The sequence below is a fragment of the Mesoplodon mirus genome (genome assembly GCF_964341445.2).
Source record: "Mesoplodon mirus genome assembly, chromosome: 6".
In the NCBI taxonomy this organism is placed as follows: domain Eukaryota; kingdom Metazoa; phylum Chordata; class Mammalia; order Artiodactyla; family Ziphiidae; genus Mesoplodon; species Mesoplodon mirus.
Genome location: NC_138982.1, coordinates 144965544 through 144991397, shown reverse-complemented (window position 1 = coordinate 144991397; position 25854 = coordinate 144965544). Strand labels below are relative to the sequence as shown.

Here is a 25854-nt window from a genome sequence, read left to right as displayed (position 1 = left end):
GGGCCGCCAGCCATGGAGGGTGTCGGCTCACAGAGCACGAGGACCCGGGCGCCCAGGGAGGACACCCTAGGCTGGCCCAGAGGTAGGAAACCAGGGAGGAAACCAGGCCAAGGCAGAGGGAAGGAAATGTCTGACCCCCGAGGGCAGAGGCTCTTCTCTCCCGCCCCAGTGCCCCCAACTCGCAGGGTCACCCCCGCTGAGCACGCACTGCGAGCGCATAGAAAAAGCGCGGTATTGCTGATGTGGTTACAGGTCACCTCTACCCCAAACTGCCAAACACCCCCAGAACACGGGAACAAAGCCCTACATGCTTTGAAAAAGAAAAAAGACAGACTGTTAGACCCAAGACCACCAGAAAACCAGCCTCGCTTGGCAGTTCCACACGTGCTGGGCGGGGCTGGCAAGGAACTGAGCCCCGGGATGCCACCGCGCGCAGCATCAGTACAGGGGCACCGGGCAGCGTGCTCTCAGCCCACGGGCCTTGCCGCCACGGCGGGGGGCCCTGAGGTCGCCCACAGCTGGGAACACCTGGGGAGCGGAGAGCTCGAGCACGAACGTCGTCTGCAGCAGAAGCTCAACCCAGACGCCCGCGGCCCCGTGGCTCACCCAGGACCTCGTACACACAACTCATGGGAATTTATAAAACAATAAAAAGGCCCCACCTTTAAAACGTTATAAGTTATAGAATACTCTGTACAAAAGCAGTCTGTGAAAGGACTGACTACCCTAGAAGAAGTCTACAGCCGTCGGCCTCCTCTTTGGCGTGCTGGCCGGCGAGCTGCTGGGGGTCTTCAGCACCCCGTGGAGGGGTCTCTGTTCGGGGTTGAAGGCCACCCGGGAGGGGCCCGTGGGACTGACCAAGATGCTCTTGTCCGTCTTCTTGAATTCTGCCCCAGATGAAAGCAAGGCCACAGGTTAACAGGGTGCGCACGCGTCCCTCCGTCCTACCCATCCGCCCACCTCGGTGCCGCCGGCAGCGCAGGCTCCCGCCGGACCCGAGCCGCGTGCTCACTCCCGGGCAGGGCGGTGCCCTCGCCAGGCCCGCAGAGAGGGCCCGAGAGCCCGGGAGGAAATGGAGTTGCCAGTGAGGCTCCTTCCCTTGGACGACTTTCACCCTCCACGGAAAAGGCCCTGAGGCCGCCTGCACGGACGTGGGGGGAGCGCCAGGCGGGCCAGGTCCCGGGGGGTGGTTACGGAACACGGGCACTCAGTGAACCCCCAGTTTGGGTCTGGGATGAACTCCAGGTTTAGACAGTTGAAGGAGGAGCCTTTCCTTCCTGGTGGATTTGTTCCCCCCATTTTCTCCAGCGCTGAAGAGAGAGCTTCACAGGTCCTCTCCAGACAGTCCCTCCCTTCTGCATGCGTGCGTGTGTGCACGCACACACACATGCACCGGCGCGTGCACACACACACGTTTACTTGTGGTCCTTAAAAACAGCCAGGACCTAAACTCATTATGTACTTGTAAAAACCCTGGTTTCCTCCTTTGAAAGACAAAGCAAGGCAAGTGAATCACACCCGTACTGAAAGCGGTAAGACAAGCATGCCCCTCTTCCCCTCTCCCCCAGGGCAGGCAGCCTGCAGACCTTCGCGGAGGCAGGACAGACCGCCAGACCGCAGGCCGACAGGGCTTCAGAATCAGGGCAGGCAGGCCTGGAAGCCGAGGCCCTCCCGGCCGCCCCGTGAGCGACTCAGCAACGGGCCCAGGCCCTCCCCGCCCCGCAGAGCGGACGCCGACTCACCCGCCGTCGTGTTCCTGCTCAGCCCGAACGTCACCTTCTTGGAGCTGGACGGCGTCCTGTGTGGCTGCAGAAGAAAACGACACTGAAAGGAGCAAAGGACAGCGGCCCAGCCACCCCGAGAGCCCCCGGGGGCCGCGTCGCGGGCCCAGCACTGGCCGGCCAGCCCCGCTCTGCAGTAACCGCCTGTCGCTGGGGTCCCGGGGAGGAGAGCAGCATTACGGTGTTTGAAACCTCCCGGGAACAAGAGAAAGCTCACCATCCACTCCATCCACCTCGTCCCAGAGCCCCGCCGTGACCTCGTAAGGGGAGCGATGGGCCCACTCCTGTCACAGAACCTCACTTCTGGGGGCAACAGACGGCCATTTCCCAACTTCCTGTGCAGGGGGACTCCAAGCGGATTGGATGTTCTAACAGTTCATCAAAATTAAGTAACTGCTTCCTATCTGACAAATTCCTAGAAGCGTCCCCACTCTGCATTATGAAGCACTTTATCAAATCCTTCTTAGAATCCCAAATCTGTGTGAATCCCATAATTCTACTTTATACCATTTTTGCTTTAATATCAACATTTTAAGAGAGGGACTTGGCTTGTGTGAGTCTTGAGTCATTGAACAAATATCCCTAAAATACCTTAAAAGACACACAGGCAGCAGTCACCCTGCTGGTTCGAGTGGGTGTTATTTAAATGTGAACTCGCCGGGGGTGTCCCCAGCAGGCCAGCTCGGCCCGCCCGCCACAGTGGCTCCGCCAGGACCTCTGTCTCCTGGAGGTGGACTGGACGCACCCCCAGCGGCCCGGCCTGGGCACTCGGCACGGCTGGCCCTGCCTTCCTGAGCCCTGAAACAGTGACCGCCCTCTCTCACCACCGCGACTCGCCCTGACCACGGCCCTCGTGTCCCAGGCAGACCGGCGGACCCAGACTCCCCAGAGCTTCCGTCCCCCCCTCGCCGCCCAGTCCCGTGACTTCTCGGACGCGGCACCCCAGTCCTGTCGACGCGGAACGGTGTCACCGACCGCACCTCAAGCTCCCCGCTGAGCCCTCGGGCTGTCCGGGGCCGGAATGGCTGCCTGAACAAGGCCGGCACGCCGTGGGAAGCAGCAGAGGCCGGAGCGGGGCCCGAGGCCGGCGCGCAGAGCCCCTGTCCGCGCCTCGGGTGGCCGTGGTGGGCCGGGGGGCAGAGGGACAGCGGGCGGCGGGGCGGGGGGTGGTACCTGCAGCCCGGGGCCTGGACAGCGGGCGGTGGGGCGGGGGTGGTATCTGCAGCCCGGGGCCTGGGCAGCGGGCGGCGGGGTGGGGGGTGGTACCTGCAGCCCGGGGCCCGGCGAGGTGGCGGCCCCGCTGCCTTTGGCCTTCCTGAAGAACAGGGGCTTCGGGGAGGACGAGGCGTCAAACTTCACGAAGTCCTTCTGGGTCCTCAGCTGCTTCTTCAAAGGGCTGAGCGCCCCACTGCTCCCCTGTGTGCAGAGGGGCGAATGGGGGTCGCACCCCCCCGTGAATGCAGGAAGCGAGCAGACACAAGGCGAGGCCCACTTACCAGCTCACCCCAAGCCCCCTGTTTCCTGTTCCAGTTGTGCAAACACCTTGCTTCTGGAGCAGACGCCACACACACACGAATGCCCGCCTCCCCACGCTGGCACCATGCCGACAGCCAGAGGTCTACCTTCGCGGCCACGAGAACCCATTTTTACCCATCTTCAAACTCATGCCCGTGTCCTGAAGATTCCCGCCTTTCAGAGACCGTCTACTGGGCAGTAATTCACACTCATTTCTGATCAGACATCACTGCCCACGCAAAGTTTGGCACGGGAGTGAGGCTACCAGGTTCTGTGGGTCCGTGACAGGCAGACACAGAATGTCCCCTGGACGTTTTACACTGACAACCCCACGGCGGGCGCCGCTCTATTCCTGGGGTCTCAGGGGTCTGAGAAGCCCAAGGCAGCCCACTGGTGGTTTTGGCAAGTCCCTGGTGTTCCTGGCCAGGACCCACGGTGTCGCACACAGGGACAAGACATGCCACCCCTTGGGGAGGAAAACCTCCCTCGACCCTGTGACTTATTTAGCAGCCGCTCCAATCCTCTCCGAGGAGGGCTACCAGGGGCCAGAGAAACGAGACTCGAAGAAGGAAATTCCTCTGATATTCTCAGTGAAGAAAGAGCATCAGGGACTAGTGGGTGAAGGGCAGAGGCTGCAGAGCCCAGAGAAGGTGACGCAGGTGACATGGCCGTCAGGGAAGGTCTGAGGTGAGAGCAGACTTCCCGAATGCCAGCTGCGTGCCTTGTTTCCCTGGCTCAGACTGAATACGGACCCACTCAGGGATCCTGCACTGTGAGGCCCGGAAGCAGCGTTTAACCCAGTCCACACAAGCTCTGTAAACAAGGGCCTTGATGTCGTAACTGCTGCAAAGCAGGAGATGCAGATACACACGCTGGGCAGGGGTCAGCTAGCTTGTTCTGGAAAGGCCCAGGGAGTAAACGATTCCGGCTCTGCAGGCCGTGAGGTCTCCGTCGCACTCCTCAGCTCTGCCGCCAGAGGCAGAAGCAGCCAGGCCGGCATGGGCGCCGCTGGCGGGCCGTGTGCTAGGGAGACGACGTCTGCCAACCACTGGCACAGACGCACTGCACGTCCAGAGAGGGGGGTGTGAGACGCAGACCTAGAGCCCAGGTCCCCGTCTACAGGTGGCTCTAGAGATCCAAGTGGACAAAAAGTTTTTTCATTAAAAACATCAGTGAGATAAGAGAATTTGGGGCTTCTGCCTTTGCCAAAGGAGCCCAGGACTGGCCATGAGTTGAAAAAGAAAAACGAGATCAGCGTGTGACGGAGACACACACCTGCCTGTTTATCTGCTGGGACTGGCCATGGGGACAGTTCCCCAGCCTGAGGCCGGCCCCGCCCTGGCCTCTGCGTAGCCGGAGGGGTGGGGGCTGGGGGGGAAGCAGAGGAAGCCACCCAGGTGGGTCACTGCTTGCTCCTTGGTAGAGGCTGTCCGGAGCCATGACTGCTCCCTGGGCCAGGGGCTGGCTGTCCCCTGCCCTGCCCATCCATGGGGCTGAGGAGGTAGGGCCCTGACACTCCTGCCCGGGAGCTCCAGCCCCCCTGCCCTGGGCCCGGCCGCCTTACCAGAGCCTGGACGAGCTTGACCCCTCTGTGCTCCGCCAACTTTGACATCTCTTTCATTTTCTTCCTCTTTTTCAAAATGGCAGCTTTCTGAGCAGACAGGTGGTAGAGGTCAAGGCCGCCGGACTCCCCGCTCCTTTTCTTCACTTTCCCGCCCTGGGGCAGGATGGCAGGGCAGTCCCCTCCGTCTGCTGGGCTCGCTGGAGGGCCCTCCCTCCGGGGCAGGGGCCAGGCCAGCGTGGGCGGGCCGCTGCCGTTGACCAGGAGGGCCCCGAGCTCCCGCTTCCTCTTCAGGACTGGGGCGCCCCCAGCCGGGGCCGCTCCCTCCAGGCTCTCCACCTGGACCCTCAGGCTCCTCCTCCTCCGTCGTTTCCTCCTGCTGTGCACGGAGGCATGCTCCAAGCCACTCTGCTCCCGGGGGCAGGACGTGGCCACCGTCCCCAGCACAGCCGCACTCGCCTCCTGGGCTCTTCCGGGACCGGCCTCGGGCTGCCGGCTGCCATTCTGCTCCGGGCACATGGCCTCACCACCGGGCCGTAAGTGTTCAGGCCAGAGGCGGTTCTTCTTCTTCTTTTTCCTTTTTCTCTTTGGAATACTGCCTGCACTCTCCTCTTCCTCGGCAGGAGAGAACTTGGTTCCTAGAGGCACAAACCGGTCAGTGAGCGCCCCGGTGCCCAGGCCACCTGGCCGGCCTTGTGGGGGATCCCAGGGCACGTCCCCACGACCTCCCAACAGGTCCTCCTCCGCGCCCTCGAACCCCACAAGCTTCCTCACCTGGCCCCATCTCTTCCCTGCCCCAGCTGTGACCGGAAACCTTCCTAAGGCCAGCTTTGATATAAATGGATCTGAAATAGTATTCCGATTTCTGCTAATTTTCAGGCCCAGACCCAGTAATAAAACAAACGCTCTGAAGGGCAGTGTCCACCCAGCATCTCCCTGTCCCCACCCACTTTCTCCACTAGGAGTCAGTAAATGCCTTTACTTTAGGGAGGCTGCAACGTGGTTCCACAGGAAACAGCAAAACACTCGGACAGACTTTCTGTCTCAGCCCCTCAGAGTGACAGGCTTCCGCTCTGAGATGACCCGTGTGGATGGCAAAGGCAGTCCCCGCGCCGCCGCCCTTTCAGCCCCGCCCTCACAGACTGCGGGCTTTGTGGCTCACCTTTCCCTCTTTCCAAGTCTGTTTTCTCCAGAAGTTTGTTCCCTTTCTTCTTATGCCTCCCTTGACTGAGGGTTTGGTCATCTTCGTCAGCAGAAGTGTCCTCAGCAAAACTGAGGTGAGAGATACTGCCTGCTGGACACCAAAGCCCCTCCTGGTCAGGTTTCTGAGACGAGCACCGCTCTGTCCCCAGGGCCTCCGAGCCATGCCCCTCCCGTCACGTGGGTAGAGTTTTAACCCTGATTTCTGCCATAAGGCCCTCACTACTCCTCCGACCCCAACCCAAAAGCTGGGACCCAGGAAGTACAGACTTAAAAACGCTTTGTGGGGACTTCCCTGGTGGTGCAGTGGCTAAGAATCTGCCTGCCAATGAAGGGGACACGGGTTCGAGCCCTGGTCCGGGAAGATCCCACATGCCGTGGAGCAACTAAGCCCGTGGGCCACAACTACTGAGCCTGCGCTCTAGAGCCTGTGAGCCACAACTCCTGAGCCCACGTGCCACAACTACTGAAGCCTGCGCAGCTAGAAGCCCATGCTCCGCAACGAGAAGCCACCGCGATGAGAAGCCCACGCACCGCAACGAAGAGTAACCCCCACTCGCCGCAACTAGAGAAAGCCTGCGCGCAGCAACGAAGACCCAACGCAGCCAAAAATAAATAAATAAATTTATATATTAAAAAAAAAAAAAAAAAAAAAGCTTTGTGCATCTCTCAGCTGAGGCAAGGGACTGCAGACCTGGGGTGGCACCCTCTACACCTAGCCAGGTCTGCAGGGCCCTCCGATTCTAAGCTCTCCGTGTGCAAGACGGGCGGGAGCAGCAGACCATCCACTTGGCTCCAATGTAACCAAGCCCACAGGCAGCAGCTTCCCCTGGGGGACGGCTGATCACACAGCAAATGAAAGGGACTCTGAGAGATCAGCTTGTCTTCTTCATGAAGAATCCACCCCGCCCCAGGGGCTCGAGCCCTCGCCCTGGCGTCCAGAGGGAGAGCCCGCGTCTGGCTCCGCGCTGGTCTCTGGACGGGGGGCGGTGGGCAGCGGGCTGGAAAAGGCCCAACGCCGGGTTCCTGCAAGCGCCTCTGCTCAGCTGAGCAGGCTAACTTCTCATGCTTTCAATTCGCGTCTCTCAATCCTGTTTTTCAAAATTTGGCACAACCGCCCTCTGTGGGGCCCATGCTTATTAACATCACCAGTTATAATCTTCTCATTTTCCTCACCTTCAGAAAGATCTTGGAATCTGAAACAGAAAACAAGAAAGGTTCCTAGAGAAACCCTGTCTTTCTGTCTTCTGTAAACATATGCACTAACCTTTTAAAATATAAGTGATACTTGTCTTTCCTTAAAGTAAAATCTTCATTGAGATATAATTCACATACTAAACAATTCACCCATTTAAAGCATACAGTTGAATGTTTTATTATCAATATATTTTTATTGAAGTATAGTTGATTTACGTTATTAATTTCTGCTATACAGCAAAGTGATTTAATTATACACATATATACATTCTTTTCTTACGTGTTTTACCGTTATAGTTTATAATACGATGTTGAATATAGTTCCCTGTGCTATACAGTAGGACCTTGATGTTTTCTACTTTATATATAGAAGCTTAAAGGGTAAGCAATATTTGGAGTTTGTTAGCTCAGCTTCCTTCTCTTCTAGAACGGGAGGAGGAAGAGAAAGGCGGTGGGAGGCAAGGGCGAGAAACAGACAAAACTGCCCTCATATCATCAACGACACGAGGATCTAAAGACTTGTCTTGGCACATCCAAATGAAACGGAGAAATTTAAATCTTCTTGTTTCTTAAGGCTGAAAAAGCTAACATCTCTACATACATTGCATTCTCTGCTTTGTTACCAAGTGGAGACAGCCTAGCCGTTTTTTGCTCTACGTGACTGCTGCATTAGAACAAAAGGAAGTGTGGGCCGTGTGCCGTGAGGATGCATGTGCTGTGAGGGGGCGTGTGCTGTAAGGGGGCGTGTGCGTGTGGGGGGTGTGTGCCATGAGGGGCGTGTGCATGTGGGGGGCGTGAGCTGTAAGGTGGAGTGTGCTGTAAGGGGGCGTGTGCGTGTGGGGGGTGTGCCGTGGGGGGGCGCGTGCCGTGAGGGGTGTGTGCCGTGAGGGGGGGACGTATGCCATGGTGGGGGGGGCGTGTGGGGTGAGGGGGCGTGTACCGTGATGGGGGGGTGTGCGGTGAGCGGCGTGTGCCGTGAGGGGGTGTGTCCCGGGGGGGGCGTGTGCTGCAAGGGGGCGTGTGCTGTGAGGGGGGTGTACGGTGAGGGGCGTGCCCCGGGGGGCGTGTGTGCCGTGACAGGGTGTGCTGTGAGGAGGTGTGTGCGTGTGGCAGCGTGTGGGCTGCACGGCAGCGCCGGGGAGCAGACAGGCCCGCGTCCAGCTGCGTCTGGCAGCTGCGAGCCCGGCCATCGGTCGCCTCCCGGTGCCCCAGCTAACTCATGTGTGAAGTGGGGCAGTGACAGAAGCTGTCCTGGACGTGCAATGATTTACGTGCAGCGCTCAGAACAGGGCCGCTCCCAGAGTGCGTGATCAAGTTCACCTGTTCCCTGTTGTCAGTCACAAGCCCGGGGCTGCGCAGTGCATTACCCGAATGGTTGTAACGGTGTCACAACCGCACTTCTGGCAGACAAAGTGGGAGCTGGGGGGCGGGGAGGGGGAAATAGCTGCACCGCTATCCCAACCACCCTGCAATTTCTTGATTAGTAGACTACACATTCTCCACAGGCTTCCTTCTACATCGTCACGCAACAGCTAAGAGGCGGGTTTAGCTGCCTCCGCAGAATGAACTTGAGGGGCAGGGGAGCGGCTGTTTTTACAGAATCTTTCAGTTTATGTGTGGGTACTGCAAGACTATGAGTAATAATATTAAAGGACTGAGAAAAACGGTAAGCATGGTGACAGCTCATCTCATGGCAAGAAACAAAAGGGCTGGACTTGAACGCGAATGACGATCAGGTGAAACCTTCCCCGATCACTTACTTTTTGATTAGCTTGGAGAGGCGTTTCCTGTTGAAGGGAGGGATGTTCTTCCTGTTGGTTATTTCCAGGAGTCGGTCAGCAACTGCCTTGTAGTCAAACTACGTGAGAAGAAAAACTAAACATCAGCCCAAAGCACAACGCTGCCTGACTTGGAAATCACATCAACTAGAGACAGGAAACCCAGAGTTGGGGATTCTGGAAGCATCCCCCAACAGGCTGGTGCACACAGCATGCCTAAGGCCTGCCAGCCAGAAGCTTAAGCACTGCCCTTGAAAACTTCCTTTTATTTGTTCTCAGAAAAAGCTACTCTATATTTGTTCTCTTTCTTTTTTCTGAAAATTTAGTTGGTATGCTATGCTGTTCTGTGAATTTAATCCAGATGTTCAATTTGTACTTGGTATCGTAGTAAACCTCCTTTATTTGAAAAGTACCACTGGGCTCGCTTTGTGGTATGGAACAGATCTCAGTAATTCAGGCCAAAACAAAGACCAACATCTTTCAAATTGCCATCATACTTAAATCTCTTTGTCTCCAATAAGCTCATTACACCAGTGACTGAGGGATTATAAAAAACCTTATGCATTAGGCATGTGGTTTAATCAGCTCTGACCCTAATTCCCCAGCAGCCAGGCGGCTCCACAGCATTCTACAAAAAGCAACACCTGCTACCAACCTGGAGAAGCAGCCCGGCGTCCTCCACGCTTCCGCTGCCGTCCCGTCTGCCTTCCTCACCGACTCCCTCTTTTCTGGAGTGATATCTGCCCAGTGCTATCAAGGAACACATCCACAGACACAACTCAAATACGTGGCCATGGCTACCCCCAAGGGAGCCACCCACCGTCCAATTAGGTGCCTCTTAGTGAAAAACAACATTTCTTTTTCTTTTAAAAAAAAATTATTTATTTATTTATTTGGCTGCGCCAGGTCTTAGTTGAGGCACTTGGGATCTAGTTCCCCGACCAGGGATGGAACCTGGGCCCCCTGCATTGGGAGCTCGGAGCCTTATCCACTGGACCACCAGGGAAGTCCCAAGAAGAACATTTCTTTACAGACAAAACGCTGCAAGTACATTTATAAAATCTCCCAAAGATGTTTTGGTTTTTTAGTCCTGGGACATAAAAACAAACAAACAAACACCTGGGAGAAATCACACATTTTGCCTTTTAATTACCTTGTAGACAAAACCCCACTGTGGAGTGCAGTGGAGGTGGACAGGAAACCTGTGGGCCAGGGCTCAGGCCAGTGGGAGGAGGGCAGACAGGGTCTGTCCCTAGTCTTAGGAAAGCTGAGGCTGTGGTGAACTCTCTACAATAGCACACTGACTCTCAGGGTGCCGCCTCAGGAAACACAGCAGGCTGATGTTTATGTGACTCTGGCATTTAAGAAATAATCCAAAGAGCATTAAAGCTCAAGGAGAAGCAGATAGAAATGACTACTGAAATCACACAAGCTCTCAAAGGTATCTCAAAGGTGTCTCTGGAATCCTTTCAGCTCCTGAGTGGTGTGGCCTCAGGGCAGAGCCCGGAGTAGACTGGGCGGGTCCCACAAGCATCTAATGAAGAACCTGGGGGGGAATCTTGGGAAGCGCTCAGGGAAGAGGGGGAACGGCTCTAGTTCAGACACAGACGTGGCAGAAGGAGAGGGCCAGAGCCAAGTCAAAAACATGGGAATATAATGTACAGCATGGTGACTATAGTTAATAATACTGTATTCCATATTGGAAAGTTGCTAAGAGAGTAGATTTTTAAAGTTCTGATCACAAGAAAAAAAATTTGTAACTATACATGGTGACAGATGTTAACTAGACTTATTGTGGTGATTATTTTGCAATATATACAAATATCAACTTATTATATTGTACAACTGAAAATAATGCAATGTTATGTGTCAATTATACTGCAATAAAAAAATTAAAAACCAAAAAAAAAAAAAAATGTGCTCAAGGCCATTCAGTGAGTTGTCACTCGTGCTGAGCTTACAATTAGAATATTTTATCTTTTCTTTTGTAAAGATTTGTCTTTTTCTGACTAAAGAATATATGATCATTGAAGAAAACTTAGAAAAAACAGACAAAAGTACAAAGAAAATAGAAATCACCCACAATTTTGCCACGCAGGGCTAGCTCTTACCACCTTGGTGTATATCCTTCCAGATACATACGTACATGTTTATATGCATATGTCTAAATATACAAATCAGGCACCTTCTACACAGAGTTTTTTGGTCCTGCTACAAAAAATTTTTTTAAATTATATTTTCTCTATTATTATTATTATTTTTTTTTTTTTGCGGTATGCGGGCCTCTCACTGTTGTGGCCTCTCCCGTCGCGGAGCACAGGTTCCGGACGCGCAGGCTCAGTGGCCATGGCTCACGGGCCCAGCCGCTCCGTGGCATGTGGGATCTTCCCGGACCGAGGCATGAACCCGCGCCCCCTGCATCGGCAGGCGGACTCTCAACCACTGCACCACCAGGGAAGCCCCTCTCTATTAGTTTTTGAAAACTTTCCTTTTCAATGGCTCTAGAACATTTCAAAAGCGTGGGTACAACCTGAACTAGCCTTTTACCTGACACCATGGCACCAAGATGCTGAAAACCAACGTGAGTTCTGATGAGGCTTCATTTTAAATGCCCCACGCAATTCCCACGGATACAAACAGCGCTGAGAACAGGGTCCATCCACAGTGGTTATTTATACACCCGAAGAAAAAGAACCCTGGAGGAACTCGGAGACAGAAAGGAGAGCTGCAGAAACAAGCATGCGTTCCCAATGCAACAGTAAATCAGGTCTCCCGTCAGGGACCCTCTTACAGACACGAGACCACATTAAGATTTTTAAACACATCAAAAAAGCCGAAGGAATTCCCTGGCAGTCAAGTGGTTAAGACTGGTTAAGACTCGGTGGTTTCACTGCCGAGGGCCTGGGTTCAATCCTGTTCGGGGAACGAAGATCCCACAAGCCTTGCAACGCAGCAAAAAAAAAAAAAAAAAAGCTGAAACAACAAAAACACACAAAACCCAAAGCAACGGCAACAAAAATGACAAAACCCTCGAAGAAAGCCCTGCGACCCTGGGAACTGCAGAACTGTGCGTGAGCCCCAGTGTAACCAGGGGCCCTGGACCCGAGTGTCTAAACACAGCCCTACTTCCTTTCCCAGGTGGTGGCCAAGGCAGAGGCACCGCTGATGAATTCCAGGGTGTAGTCAGTGAGCTGGCAACAAATGTATTAAAAAGTGTTCCTTTGAGTGAACTTTACCTAAGAAAGACTCTTCAAGTAAATCCTGTTACCTGTTTTCTTTCTACTGATTGCTTTTCTCCATGTCATCTCATTTCCAGACGTCTCTTCCTCAGAGAGGTCACTGTCACCCACTTTGGTTTTCTGTTCCTCAACCGTCTCTTCAGGTGCAAAAGGAGACTGATCTACAATGACTTCAAAAACACCCCTAGCTATAGTCTGTACCAGAGTCTGGCTGAGGGCGGAAGCACAGCAGAGAAAGTGTGGTTAACAGTCGGCCTGGACTTGGTTCCCTAAAGGAGCACAGAGGGCTGGAAGGTGGAGGAAGTCACCACACACCCCATCCAGCCCCCCGGGGACCCGCTGGGACCAGCAGCCGGCACCCGCGTTTCTAACCACACCCCCGTGCCAACCAGCTGCAGCCGCCAGGGGCCAGCTGGGCGCCGTGTGCCAAGGGGGAGGGACCGGGGGTGGGAGGGAGCCCGGGCGATGGGAGGGCGAGGTTCCTGGAGCCGCTGGGGGGCCCAGCCACGACTCAGAGCTTCCTTCCAACGCCGCGCAGCTGCTCTTAGCTTTGGAGGGCCTGTGCGCCATGCTTCACCTACCATTTTACCACCACCTCCCATAATGAAGCACCAACCGAAGCAGTAAAAACACACGTGGATACTTACTCCTTAGTCTTGGCGGCCACCTTGCAGAATGGGTCAATAAACTTGAGGTTCTGATCGGCCAGCAGCTGTAATTTAGAAAGAGGAAAAACAATGAGGGGGGAAAAAAGAGCCTTTCTCCTTTCTGATGTGTCCTTGAGAAAGGAACCATTCGTGTTTCTCACACAGACTGCATCAGACCAACACGTATCTCACAACGCCCGAAACACACTCCGCTGAAGGTCATGGCCGCCATCCAGCCACCTGGGCATCTCTGTGCAGTGACCAGAGAAGATGCCCCTCCCAGCATTCCCAACACATACGCCTTCCTCCACGGAGAAGTCCCACTCGGACACTCCCGGACACTAAGGTGAGGAATTAAAGAACAAATGTTCACCGCAGGTCACTCGTGAAAGAGGAGGGTAAACCACTCCTCCTAATCCCCAATTCAGGTACTCACCGGCGTGCTAAAAATTGTGTACTTCCTTTCTAGCCCTTTGTCTGTTCACAGATGAATATATACTTAAAAAGCCACACCATTTGCCCAGCTTTGTCTGTGGCCTTTTTTCCCTACTGCTTTTTGTTTTTATTTTTTGGCTGCACCTCCTGGCTTGCGGGATCTTAGCTCCCGGACCAGGGATGGAACCCGTGTACCCTGCAGTTGGAAACGTCAAGTCCTAACCACTGGACCACCAGGGAAGTCGCCCTACTGATTTTGTTTGTTTGTTTGTTTGTTTTTTGTTTTTGCAGTACGCGGGCCTCTCACTGTTGTGGCCTCTCTCATTGCGGAGCACAGGCTCCGGACGCGCAGGCTCAGCGGCCACGGCTCACGGGCCCAGCCGCTCCGCAGCATGTGGGATCTTCCCGGACCGGGGCACGAACCCGTGTCCCCTGCATCGGCAGGCGGACTCTCAACCACTGCGCCACCAGAGAAGCCCGCCCTACTGATTTTTTAAAAATCATTAACTCATTTATTTTTGGCTGCGTTGGGTCTTCTGTTGCTGCACGCAGGCTTTCTCTAGTTGCAGCGAGCGGGGACTGCTCTTCGTTGCGGTGCACAGGCTTCTCACTGCGGTGGCTTCTCTTTGCTGTGGAGCGCGGGCTCTAGGTGCGCGGGCTTCAGTAGTTGTGGCTCACAGGCTCTAGAGCACAGGCTCAGCAGTTGTGGCGCATGAGCTTAGTTGTTCCGCGGCATGTGGGATCTTCCTGGAGCAGGGCTTGAACCCGTGTCCCCTGCATTGGCAGGCGGATCCTTAACCACTGCGCCCCCAGGGAAGTCCCCCCTCATGCTTTTTAAAAACTCAACATCACCAGCACTTCCTCATGTTACGGAATCCTTTGTTGGACTGCATAAGCTGTTTTCAATTCTGTTTTATAAGGCTGCCACGTGCACCCTTACTGCATAAACCTTTACCCACATGGCCCATCGCCTGCTTAGGACGCATTCCTAGATAGGGGAAGAGCTACGTCAAAAGACAGGCTGACCCATCCATGCTGCTACTGTGGCTGGTAAGCCTGGGCGCCAGCAAACAGCATTTCCACCCCCAGCTCCCAGAACATTCAGAGCAGGGCCAAGGCCCTGCCTGTCTGGGGGAGCTGTGGCCACATGACACTGCTGCAGGGTGTCTGCCCACTTCTTACCTCTCTCCCTCCCACCTTGGACAGTTCATCCAGATAAATATCAATGAAGTGGAATTTCACTCCGTTCGGAGATTGACTCTCAGGGTGCAGGATCTCCTTCATCAAGACGTCCAGGAAGAGCTTGATTCGGCTACAGGAAACAACACACACGGTTCTGTTAACCCCAGCTGCCAACATCCTCTCTTCCCCCAGAGAGATTGGCAACACTCTCGTGCCCCCCTACTTAACAAGCAATGCGAGGCGGAGAAAGCTTGACAACCACTGAAACAAGTATAAAATGCTAACTGTCACGTGTGCTCAGATCTGCTGGATTTGAAGTTCTTCACGCGAAAGGATGTTTGGCTCTTGGTACGCAGAGTGGAAGGCGTGGATCAGGCGATTCAAACTTGTTAATTGAAAGACCTGAAACCACACTATTGCCTTAAAAGTTTTAAGGCCCCCAAACACTAACCCATACAGTTTACCAACCTTTCTTCCCAGCCGTTTCGCTTCAGAACTTCAAAGGACTGCCTCAGGACCAGACGGATCAGCTATAGAGACAGACAACTTTTGTTACAAAGAAAGGGAAAGTGAGAAATATCCATCAGCTGAGCAGAATGACTGGTATAGTCCGCATCCCCAAAGTGAAAAAGTTTCCGCAATGATCATATTTAGCTTCTAGAACAAAAACTGTTCACTAAGGATGCCCAAACAAAACAGACGGCTCTGAGCACATCTTCCAATGCTCTCCGCTGGTCACCTTACCGTGCACCGCACCAACCAACCTTGGCACGGTCCGCCAGCTGCCGCCCGCCCCCAGCCCCGAGCAAAGGGGCTGTGGCCCCGCCCTCACCATGTGGTACTTGTCCAGGCGCAGCCCGTCGATGTCTGGCCACTCCCGGTTCACGGTTTGCCAGAAGGTCTGGATGAACAGGTACTCTGCAGTGAACAAGAGGCTCTGAACGCGTGGTTTACAGGGTACCATGGTACCACAGAGCAAGAGAGTAACAAAGGGAAACAGACTAGGATTGTTTATTCACTCTTCTCAAGAATTCTTGGGCAGCTAGAAAATCTGCTCGGTAACTAAGTATGCTCAGTAACTTCTTTTACATTTAAATAAAAGCATATTTTAATAACAGGAAGGCTGGTAATATCTTAACGTTCAACTCGAATGCTGTCTGGAGAGTGTTTCATTATCCACTGCCAAGCCACATTTCTGTTAAAGATCAAAAGATTTCCTGAGCCCCAGCTACTGGCCCTTTTCCAAAGCCCATCTCTACCTAACAGTCAACCCAAAGCCATTAATTCTGATGAACACTTGGAGGATCCATGGAGAAACTCGGCTTTTTTTTTTTTTTCATGTTCAGTGTCAGCTGGGTGAAGTCTAACAAAACATTCTATTTTTCTCTTCTGAGCCATGAAATTAGCACCTTTTCACCCCAAAATAATTTGGGTTTTTTGCTTTACTTCTTTTTGCACAATTCTCTCTTGATATATGAAAAGCTACAGTATACTCCATGTGTAGAATTTTGGTCCGTACGAAGTCAGCTGAGACCCTGCTAAAATCCAGAGAACCACAGAGGGTTAATGAGGCCAGTGGACGGCTGTGTTCTGAGGAGGGCTGAGCAAAAGAGGCGAATTCTGCTTTCTCTTCCTCTGTAGCTTATCAAAGCCTGAGTGTCTCAGAAATAATTAATTCCTCCCTTTGTTTATTCTTTTTGGTCAAGAGGGGTTACTTTACAGCTTGTTACCAGCGATGACCTTAAATGGCTCTAGTCTTAAGGAGGGTGAGCCATCCTCTACATCCAGAGGTTACTGCAAACACCAGCATAGTCACACACAGCCTCTAAGAGTGCTAAAGTAACTCAGGATTTGGAAACTCTGGAGGACTGCTATTTCTTAAAATATTTTTTTGAAATTTCTGAGATGCCCGATGTGGTGTCCCACAGGACACCTCCTTCGTCACCCTCTCAGTGTGTTTAACAGTTTCCCCATGGGACGGTTTGTCGCCTGACATTTACACACTAGCAGCCCAGGTTCACGTGAAGCTAGCCCACTGGAAAACGGAGACTTTGAAGGAAGGAGAAGAAACAATATTGACTAGATTTCGTAGGCAAGTTACCAAGTCTGATGAACAAGGAAGTTTCGAAAGTCATGGAAACATCAGGACTTACGGGCCTCTGAGTTGTTAACAACATGGATGAGGTGGGAAATAGTGTTCGCTAGCTCCTCCTGCAAAGGCGGGGTTGGGGAGAAACATCGGGGTTATTACGCGGTACCACGGACACAACGGCATCACGGCCTGGGGGGAGGGGCGTCGCTAGCTCTCGTTCTCAATGTCACCTCCACTAAGAAGCTTGTATCTGGATATCCGGATTGCATCAAATGTGAGATTCCCAATTTCGACGGACCCCTGCGCCAACTCAACATGCCTTTGAGAACTGTCTAAGCCGCATGCTTACGCGAGTCATCTCTAGCTATGCGCTCAAATGACCTACGGAAGAAACACACTAGCTGTCAGCAAGTCCTGGCTGTCAAGATACAACTTGAATTGAGATTCCAAACCCCCAAATAATGGAAACACAGGTGCCAGTGAGGGGGAGTTGCCGGCAGGCAGACACCGGGACTGTCCTCCCGTGCGGAACCAGGAAGTCCTCTCGTTGGCTTGCTCAGAGACAGGCTGCAAAGGCAGGGCGGTGGGAAAGGTTAAGGGCATCCAAGGCCACGTGAAGAGCCCCGTCCTGCTGAGCCACACAAGCTCGCTGGGGAGAATTTGGTGTCTTGGTCTATGAAGAAACCTGCCTTGGGGAGTGTCAACAAAGTAACTGTTTATGAGCTACAGAAGGGAAGAACAATCCTTGTCGATACTACCTGGACTCAAGTCTTTCTTACGCATTTTAAATGAACTCCCAGACTTGCAAGTGATCTTCCCTTTTATCTGTTTTCATCTGTTTTCTTCCTCCACTAAAGCTGTTGGTTACTGTTACTTTGAATGTAACTTAAAAATATTTTGCTCCGCTATCCTACTCAAAACATGTTCAGTGGAATAAAGGCAATAAATCAAAGTGAGTCATTACACAGCTTAGGGGAAGTAGCAAAGCTGCACGGTAAAACCCAGCCGAGTAAAACCTACCCACGACGTGTCAGGGGGCTGCAAACAGCATTTCCTAAGGCTGACCCTCTACTGCTACAAAGGCAGGCCTGCTTTTCCACGGCAGAACAAAGCTCTTAAAGAGCCTAAGCCATTTTCTTTGACAGTTTTGGTGGCGGGGCTCGGTGTGCGCGGCAGACAGGGGTCCAGGTGAGCACGCACACCAGTGACAAGTCTCCACTGCCTTTGTGGGTGAGGCCATCAGATCTGGGGCCGCTGCTCACTCTACAAAGACCCTGCCCCCAGCATGGGGGCCGCCCAGTCCCGGGCACCCACTTGGCTGTGGCAGAGGTGGGCCTGGAGCCGGGGTAGCTCACAAGATCTTAGACTAGTGCCATGCTGTTTTGGACCACAAATAATAAAAGATATAACAGAAACTTTAGAATAAGTAATGTAAATAAAACCTACCGTGGAACCTATGAAACTGTGACAGAGAAATAATAAATCTAATTTATGTGTCTTCTTTGCTCTTTGAAGAGATAATTAACCCCACTGCTTGCATCCCTTTCTATATGGACAAGAGGTCAGAAAGTGATCTCTTGAAGCAATGGTTTTCAGTTTGTTTCCGTACATTAGGGATGGATACAGCATAAAATGGGCAGGTCTCTTATCCACCTGTGCCAAAAATCCAGTCATATGACAAAGGGAACTGTAGGTTACCTGTAGAAGGGGTTCATCCTGCACCCACATGCAATAGAAGAGCCCTTTCCATATTTTTAGAAGTTCTTCTTGGCTGAAACCTCCTAGAGGGTAAAACAGCATAAAAATCTTATTTTAGAGTCCAAACATTTCCTTTCTAAATTTAGAACTGCCACGTAAGCCGTGAAAATAATACTGCATACGTTTTCATTCTTTCACTTGCAAATGTCTTTTTAAATTTGAAGCATACATTTTCTTGCTGTTATAAAACAAACACACGTAAATTAGGCAGCTTTATCAGCTATGGTGCAGGGCGGTAGTGGTGGCGTGTTCTTATTATCTGAGGAAAGAAGCAAATGTCATCACAACAAAACATTAACTAATTCAGTGGCCATTTACGAGCTCCCCCAAGTGGCCTTCTGCCTAAAACTAGCACCTCATCCTGAACACCAACATTTTCACTGGTCTTGCAAAGCAAAATTGCAAATCCTACAAAAGATGAAGGATTTGCTTAAGTCCCGTACAACTAGCCCAGGGAAACTGGCAAAGCTTTGGGATATTTTTGCAAAGATGACCCTTTTAAGGATCGTACATTCGGCTGTACCTTGATCTCCCTCTCTCCTGGTTACAGTTTTCACTTACTGGGCAAGCGTAGTCTTGTTTTAAGTGGCACCACCCTGGTCAGCCTTGTTCTCACTCATTATTCAAGCCCCCCACCTCTGCCTGAACCGCCTATGACCAAGCCACAAGTTGCACACAGACTTCTGTCTCCTGGGTGGACCCCAGGTGTCACGGAACAATTGCTGAGTAATGTAAGAACCCACAAAATCAGGTAAGTGTACACCCTTGCAGTTTCCAAGCCTATGGAGAACAAACAGAATCCTCAAGCCTTGATGCCTGTTACAAATGGTCATTATTAATATTTCACTAGAAGGTACCAGGAAGAATCTTCTGGAGCAGCAAAGGATAAACTAGGTGAATGTAAACAAGTATGTATTTGGAATCAATGTGATTTCGATACTCCAAAGCATAGTTAAGTTAAAAGTGACAAAGAGATCCCTTTTGATAGAATGAGGTTTATGTATTTTATTCAGAGTATGCTTTAGAGCTTTATAGGTACTGATTTCCAAGTTACTGAAGACCTTTCTCATACCAACAATTTCATTATAGTGCATTTTGATTCTTTGTGATGGGCTCTCACTTCCCCAGAAATGACAGTAACAGTGGTTTATTAAAGTGCCTTTCCTTTAGGGCTCGGGCAAATGATGTGCCAACTGGTTTCCTCCCCATCTTGTAATAAATAAGCCACACCTGACTACACAGCTATGGTGTAAGTGGTAAGTTCCACCAGAGCAGAGCCAACTGCAGTCACGACTGTAGTCACTTTGTCATTGTCACCTGTGTTTATAACCAATCATGTTAAGACGAATGAATTAGTGGATCTGGGCAAGGGTCATCAATGGCTGCTAAGACATTAGGTGAACAAATACTGAGGAGCGTTACAATGGATGAATCAGACCAACAACACCCGCGCCCATTAGATGTCCCATGTGACGCAACAGGAAGAACACAGCATCACTTGTTAAGTATTCTCTCAAAAACGAAAAAGCTAATCTACACCACTTCAAATCTTAACTGTTAATACCAGTTTGCAGGAAATATAGGGGTCAGAGGAACATGTCAAATGAGACCATGGGATGCAGCCAGCAAAACCCCAGATGTCGGAAACTCTATAGGACAAATGACCCAGTTCCTCCAATGAATAAACTGCAAGGGAAAAAGAGGTGGATAAGCCTGCTGGAATTTAAGATCTTTGTAGACATATCGACCAAATGCAATGGATGGGTCTTGTCTGGATTCTGTTTGTCATAAAGAATCTATGGAATGATGGGAAAAACTCAACAGATTGGATATTTCATGTTAAGGAAAGATGTTCAGAAGGTGTGATAATGGTGCTGTGGTTAGGTTAGAAGGGTCCCTATCTTAGAGATACACACTGAGGTATCAGGAGATGAAATGAGAGGCTGGGGATTTGCTTCCCAAGAATCCCGTGGGAAGGAGGAAGTGGGCCGATCAGACAACCCGGCCAGGCAATTAATAAATACTGAAGCAAAGTACTGATATTTGAAATTATGTACTTGAAATATTCCTTAATTAAAAGAAGAAAAAAAGAACTGCATGAGATTATCAAAATGTTATCACGGGCTGTTTTCTTTCTTCTTTTTACTGTTGAGAAAACTCATCATAATGAAACTGGAAAAGCACGACCACTGATGAAACCGGATTTAAATGACACCAGTTCCTGCATGAGGCTTGGGACTGGGCATCCTTGTTTTTGCCAAGCAGCTACACAGTCTCCCCCTCCAGGGCTGCCCCCCTTCAAGGCAGGGCTGGGCAGGGCTCACCTATGTGGCGGGAAGCAGCCAGCTGGGCTTATGCCAGAGCAGCAGGAACCCCCTTGCCCACAGGGCTGGCGCAAGAATGGACTGGTCATCCCACGGCTGGACAAGATCCTCTTGCTCAGGCCTTAGGAAAGACTCTTGATCTCTCCTGGGAGACTTGAAGAGAAGCCACGGTTTGGACCCTGCCACACGGCTGGGAGCCTGTCTGAGAATGGAAGCATCAGGGGACAGCAGAGTTGTCTGCAGAGAAGCTGGGCTCTGGTGCCATCAGTGGGGCTCCTGCATAAAGCTGTGCTTTGGTTTTCTTCCCCTGAAAACTAGTGTGGCTTGGATATTCTGTCAAGTTCCAACTGAAAAAGAGTCCTAACCAAGAGGAACATTTATGGCAAAAAAGTCATATACTATATCAGAGTACACAATTGAAAGTGGCTTATTCACTGCTTCCCAAACCCAGTCCCCCCCCTCCCCCCCGAGGGACCACTGCTCTCTGCCTGGTGGCATCTTTCCTGTGTGTGTTTACACAACACTCATGTGTGATACAGAAACGCACAGGTGTGTGTGCTCAAGCTCAGAAGCCTTTTCACTTAAAAAGAGCACAGTGTGTATTCATCTCCAGATGGCTTCTCTAAGGGCGGCAGCATGTCAAACCACCTCTAACTGATCTTGTGAGGCACTGAAGCATCTCTGGATAACCCACAGCTGTACCAGGCAAAGGTGTGCTGGGATGCACTCCAGAGGCCTCTGTGAGGGAAAACAGCACATTTCGACAAAGTGACAGGTGAGAGCAGATCCTGGACAGCAGGCAGGAAAGGGGCTTGGACGTGAAAGAGTATTCTGACTTTCATCCTACGTGGAGCAACCAAGTACAGCGGAAACGAAGCACTGGTCAGGCCCTGGTCAGCTCCTTCCTGGCTGTCACTCCTAGAAAGGCCTTGAGCCTCCTGTTCCTCACCTGTGACACGTGTCAGGTTCATGCTTAGGGTCAAAACTAAGTGTACAAATGAGAAGCACGTTGTAAGAGCAAAGCACTACATGGTGGGCGGGTATTGCTGTGATCGTCCCATGTTCTCTACCCACAGCCTAGTAGAGCTCGTCTCCCTTAAAAAACACCTATTTCCGGGGCTTCCCTGGTGGCGCAGCGGTTTAGAGTCCGCCTGCCGATGCAGGGGACGTGGGTTCATGCCCCGGTCCGGGAGGATCCCACGTGCCGCGGAGCGGCTGGGCCCGTGAGCCATGGCCGCTGGGCCTGCGCGTCCGGAGCCTGTGCTCCGCAATGAGAGAGGCCACAACAGTGAGAGGCCCAAGTACCGCAAAAAAAAAAAAACACACACACACAAAAAAACAAAAAAACCCACCTGTTTCCAACATATATATATAAATCTCTCATTTTCACCCAGGAATTTAACTGGTAAAAACAAGGTACCAATCTTTGAAGCATGTAAAGCAAAACAGAGAAATGCTCATCATCTAATTTCCGTCAAGACCCTGAAGATGAATTACGACATATCTGAAGCAGTTTTGTCCCACAATTGCTTTTGGATTTGTCTTTTTTTCTTGGGGGTTGAGTTTCTTAAACTTAATACAACTAAGTTTCTAACAATAATATAGGTTTAGTTGCTTCAGAATGAATGCGGTGAACATGAAAGTGACACGTGGATACAGCAAGTCCAACAGCTCCTCTCATCACGAATCAGCCCAGGAGGCAGCTTAGCCGGTAACACGTGACCCCACGCCTGTGTGGAAACAGCCATAGCTCCCCAGTTCTCTAACTACTGAGTTGAGAGACCCCAACCCTGCCAGTGTGAAGAAACACTTGTTTCCCCCATTACTGCCACTGGCTCTAAGACGCCATCAACTATAAGATGTATTGTTATCTTACGTGCTGCCAAGAGAAAGCAGGAACGCAAACGAAACTGTCACAAGGGTGATTTTAAAATTTATCCCAATTTTGGATGTTAAATGCGTAAAGCTGCAGAATGGATAAGAGAGGCCGAGCTGCTTGTCTGGTTCCGTTCCCTGCTGCAGTCCCAGTGCCAAGAGAAGTGCACGAAATAATAATAGCACAGAGGCGGCGCTCCACACGCTTGCTGAATATATGAACGAGTAAACAGGGACGAAGTGAGCCCTCGTGAATAAAACCACGGTTATCCTACAACTGTGAGTGATCAACAGGAACACTTAAAGTAGCAGAGCAACATCAAGTTGCTTTAAGTTCTACAGAGATTTTCAATTTGTTTTTGAAATGACGAAGCTCTCTACGTTGCTAACAGACAACAAGAGTAAAATTTCAGGGGCTTCCCTGGTGGCGCAGTGGTTGAGAGTCCGCCTGCCGATGCAGGGGACACGGGTTCGTGCCCCGGTCCGGGAAGATCCCACATGCCGCGGAGCGGCTGGGCCCGTGAGCCACGGCCGCTGAGCCTGCGCGTCCGGAGCCTGTGCTCCGCAGCGGGAGAGGCCGCAGCAGTGAGAGGCCCACATATCGGGAAAAAAAAAAAAAAAAAAGAGTAAAATTTCGGACTGCCTTTTCTATGCCGAAGACGACACAGAAAACTTGGGTCTGTCAGTGAGATTCGCTGTCAGGCCAAGTTATTTCCAAACTTGTGTTTCTATTCTGACGAGGACAGCTGTGGCAGACAGTTTTATTTTGTCCCATCATCACTGTCTAGACATTCACTTTGCAGTTACTTTGTGGAAGGCCCGCTACATTCCCTGCAGTGTGGGCGTGGTGGTGAAAAGGAGTACAGGACAAGTAACTCAGGTGGGATGGCGCTAACCAGACCGGACCCCGGGCACTGGTACACACCCCCGGCCTCCTCCCCCAGCATCACCTTGGCATTTCGGACCCTGAGCCTGTTCACCAAGGGGCTCTGAGCACCAGGCTCTGTCTGGCTGCCTCAGGCCGAACGTACTGCATCTGGTCCCTCTTCTGTTCCTGTACACGGGAAGGCCCTCGTGTGTCTGGATGTGCGCCCACTTCCGGCTAGGAAAACAGACGGAAGCTTACAGTGTTTTGGGGGGAGAATGGCACATCTACTGATAATACGAAACAGTATAGCTAAGTGCCACAACAGACACATACTGGATATCTCCAAATCCTAGAGGAGCAGGGTGAAGTGACAGGTAAGGAAGTTAGGGGCAAGCGATGCTGAACTGAATGCCGGGAGTGGATCAAGGCTGGGAACCTCTTCTGAGTGAACAGGAGAAGTGAAGGTAGAGGTGATAAATGGTGTACTGTACACCAGGAATCAGTGTGGAGCAGTCACATAGGGGCTGAGGTGGGGAGAAAGAGAGGACAGATCACGGTCCGCAGACCTGGAATTCCAAGAAGGTGGTGATGTGGTCCAGCTGTTTTAGGAAGATGAGCCCAGGCTGGTTTGTGGAGCATGGGTTCAAGGGGGGCACAAATGGAGTTGTTAGATCAGCCAGGAAGTAAGCAAGTGCATAGGTCTAGATGAGCTGGAGGGGCCTTCAATCAGGGCAGAGTAATTCAGGAGAGGAGACAAGGAAGACCAAAGGACAGTGGATGCAGGGTGCAGGGAGAGGATGAGGAGGAGTAGTCCAGGCCATGCACGTGTCCAGCTAGAGTCTGAGTGGAGGATGGAAACTGGCATCCAAAATAAAAGAGCATGAGAGACTTCCCCGGCAGTCCAGTGGTTAAGACTCCGCCTTCCAATGCAGGGGGTGTGGGTTTGATCCCCGGTCAGGGAACTAAGATTCCGCATGCCGTGCAGCATGGCCAAAAATTAAAAAGACCACAGGCAGCAGAGAAGCACCAGAAGAGGAGGTTTTGGAAGGAAGAAAATGAGTCACTTTTGGGCATTCTGAGTTTGAGGACATGCAGGTGGAGACGTCAGGTGAGTAGGGCATATCTGAGCTGAAAACAGCAGAGGTCTGGGATAGAAGGCTCAGGTTAGGAACCTCTAACATACATGGGATAAGAATAAATTAAATCTGTCGGGAAGACCCCTAACAGAATCGAAGTCAGAAAGCTTGGCTTCATTCCTCTTTCTAGCAGACTTCCCATGAAACTGTATTTTCTTTTTCCTGGGTAGTCTTTCGTGATTTCTTGTCAAAATAAAACAAACTAAGGATGTCAGTACAGGGATAAATGATATCAATTCTTTCAAATAGACTCAAAGTATTAATACTAGCAATAAACAAATCAGACTTTATCTTAGTGCAATAAAAACCTCCATTGTGTACAGTAGTTCATGCCTTCAAGGGTTTACAGATCAGGTAACAAAATCCGTCAATGGCACCCCACTGAAGTTAAAATCCAAACCACAAAAGCCCCGTGTGACCTGGCCACTGCCTACTTTTTCAACTTCACCTGTTAACACCCTGGCCCTCTCTTACTGACCTTCCAGCTCTTCCCTCTCGCCTCCTCTCAGACCTGTTGAACGCCACCCCAAGAGGCCTGTGGAACAGCCTGTATAGAGGAGCTCTCTCTTTCCTTGCTTTTCGTTTTCTTTACCTCACTTATACGAGCCCTGTTTCAGTTATCTATTCCTCCCTGGATTTCCCGGGACAATTCCCTCGAGGGTAGGGTTTCTATCTTCTCTCCTGCAACCCCAGCACCTAAAGGTGTTGGTCAAGTGAGGACGTAACTCAATGACGAGCGCACCAGAAGCAAGCAGGAGAGTCCACTGATCCAACGTGCAGGCATGGGATCGGACAGAACGCGTCTACTCTCAGCTTCCCCGCTCGCTGGGACTTTCGGCAGACCACCTAACCCTGTCGGCCGCAGTCCCTCAACCGTAGAACCGGACGAGACCCAGCAGGAAGCGGACACAGAAGCACATGCAGGAGTGCGAATCAGTGCCGCACGTTCCCCCCGTTTCCGCCGGCGGCTCCCCCGGCCCGGCCCCTCTCCCCGCACGCCCCGGCCCACCCGGGGCTCCCCAGCCCCCGCCGCCATGTGCGCGGCGGACCGCCGGGCGCCCACCTGTCTCCCTCTGCGTCTTCACGCTGATATACTGGCGCAGCTTCTTCACCGCCCGATCCCGGATGCCCTTCTCGTGGGACGCCAGCCGCTGAGCGAACTGGATCTCGGCCGGCTGCATGGCGGGGGCCATCGCACCCGTTGGAGCATCCCCGGCCGCAGCCCGCCGCCGCCGAACGCCAGCCGCCGTGCTGCCCGGGCCGCGA

At 52.0% G+C, this 25854-nt stretch overlaps 1 protein-coding gene across 2 annotated transcripts; it reads right to left on the bottom strand.

Moving 5' to 3' along the window:
* Window positions 1–663: 663 nt before the first annotated feature.
* On the bottom strand, window positions 664–25848 carry RRP1B (ribosomal RNA processing 1B). Of its 2 annotated transcripts, none has more exons than XM_082625076.1 (16): window positions 25652–25848; window positions 18326–18408; window positions 16689–16746; window positions 15368–15453; window positions 15004–15065; window positions 14536–14665; window positions 12919–12983; window positions 12301–12482; window positions 9688–9782; window positions 9015–9112; window positions 7234–7253; window positions 6020–6151; window positions 4861–5495; window positions 3048–3197; window positions 1743–1806; window positions 664–887 (listed from the first exon to the last, which is right to left on the bottom strand). In XM_082625076.1, the coding sequence occupies exons 1-16, from the start codon at window positions 25779–25781 to the stop codon at window positions 727–729; spliced, it is 2151 nt and encodes a 716-aa protein (XP_082481202.1). In that variant the 5' UTR covers window positions 25782–25848; the 3' UTR covers window positions 664–726. The 2 variants fall into 2 exon arrangements, with proteins under 2 accessions (XP_082481202.1, XP_082481203.1); XM_082625077.1 differs by having other exon boundaries at window positions 6020–6148.
* Window positions 25849–25854: the final 6 nt, after the last annotated feature.

Bases quoted from the DNA above. Each gene is read 5' to 3' on its own strand.
- RRP1B (XM_082625076.1), bottom strand. From the start codon at position 25,781: ATGGCCCCCGCCATGCAGCCGGCCGAGATCCAGTTCGCTCAGCGGCTG. The intron at 14,666-15,003 runs GTTGGTAAACTG...TGTTTCCTGTAG, and splicing joins CGAAACGGCTGGGAAGAAAG to CCGAATCAAGCTCTTCCTGG. The intron at 3,198-4,860 runs GTAAGGCGGCCG...CTCTGCACACAG, and splicing joins TCAAGCTCGTCCAGGCTCTG to GGGAGCAGTGGGGCGCTCAG.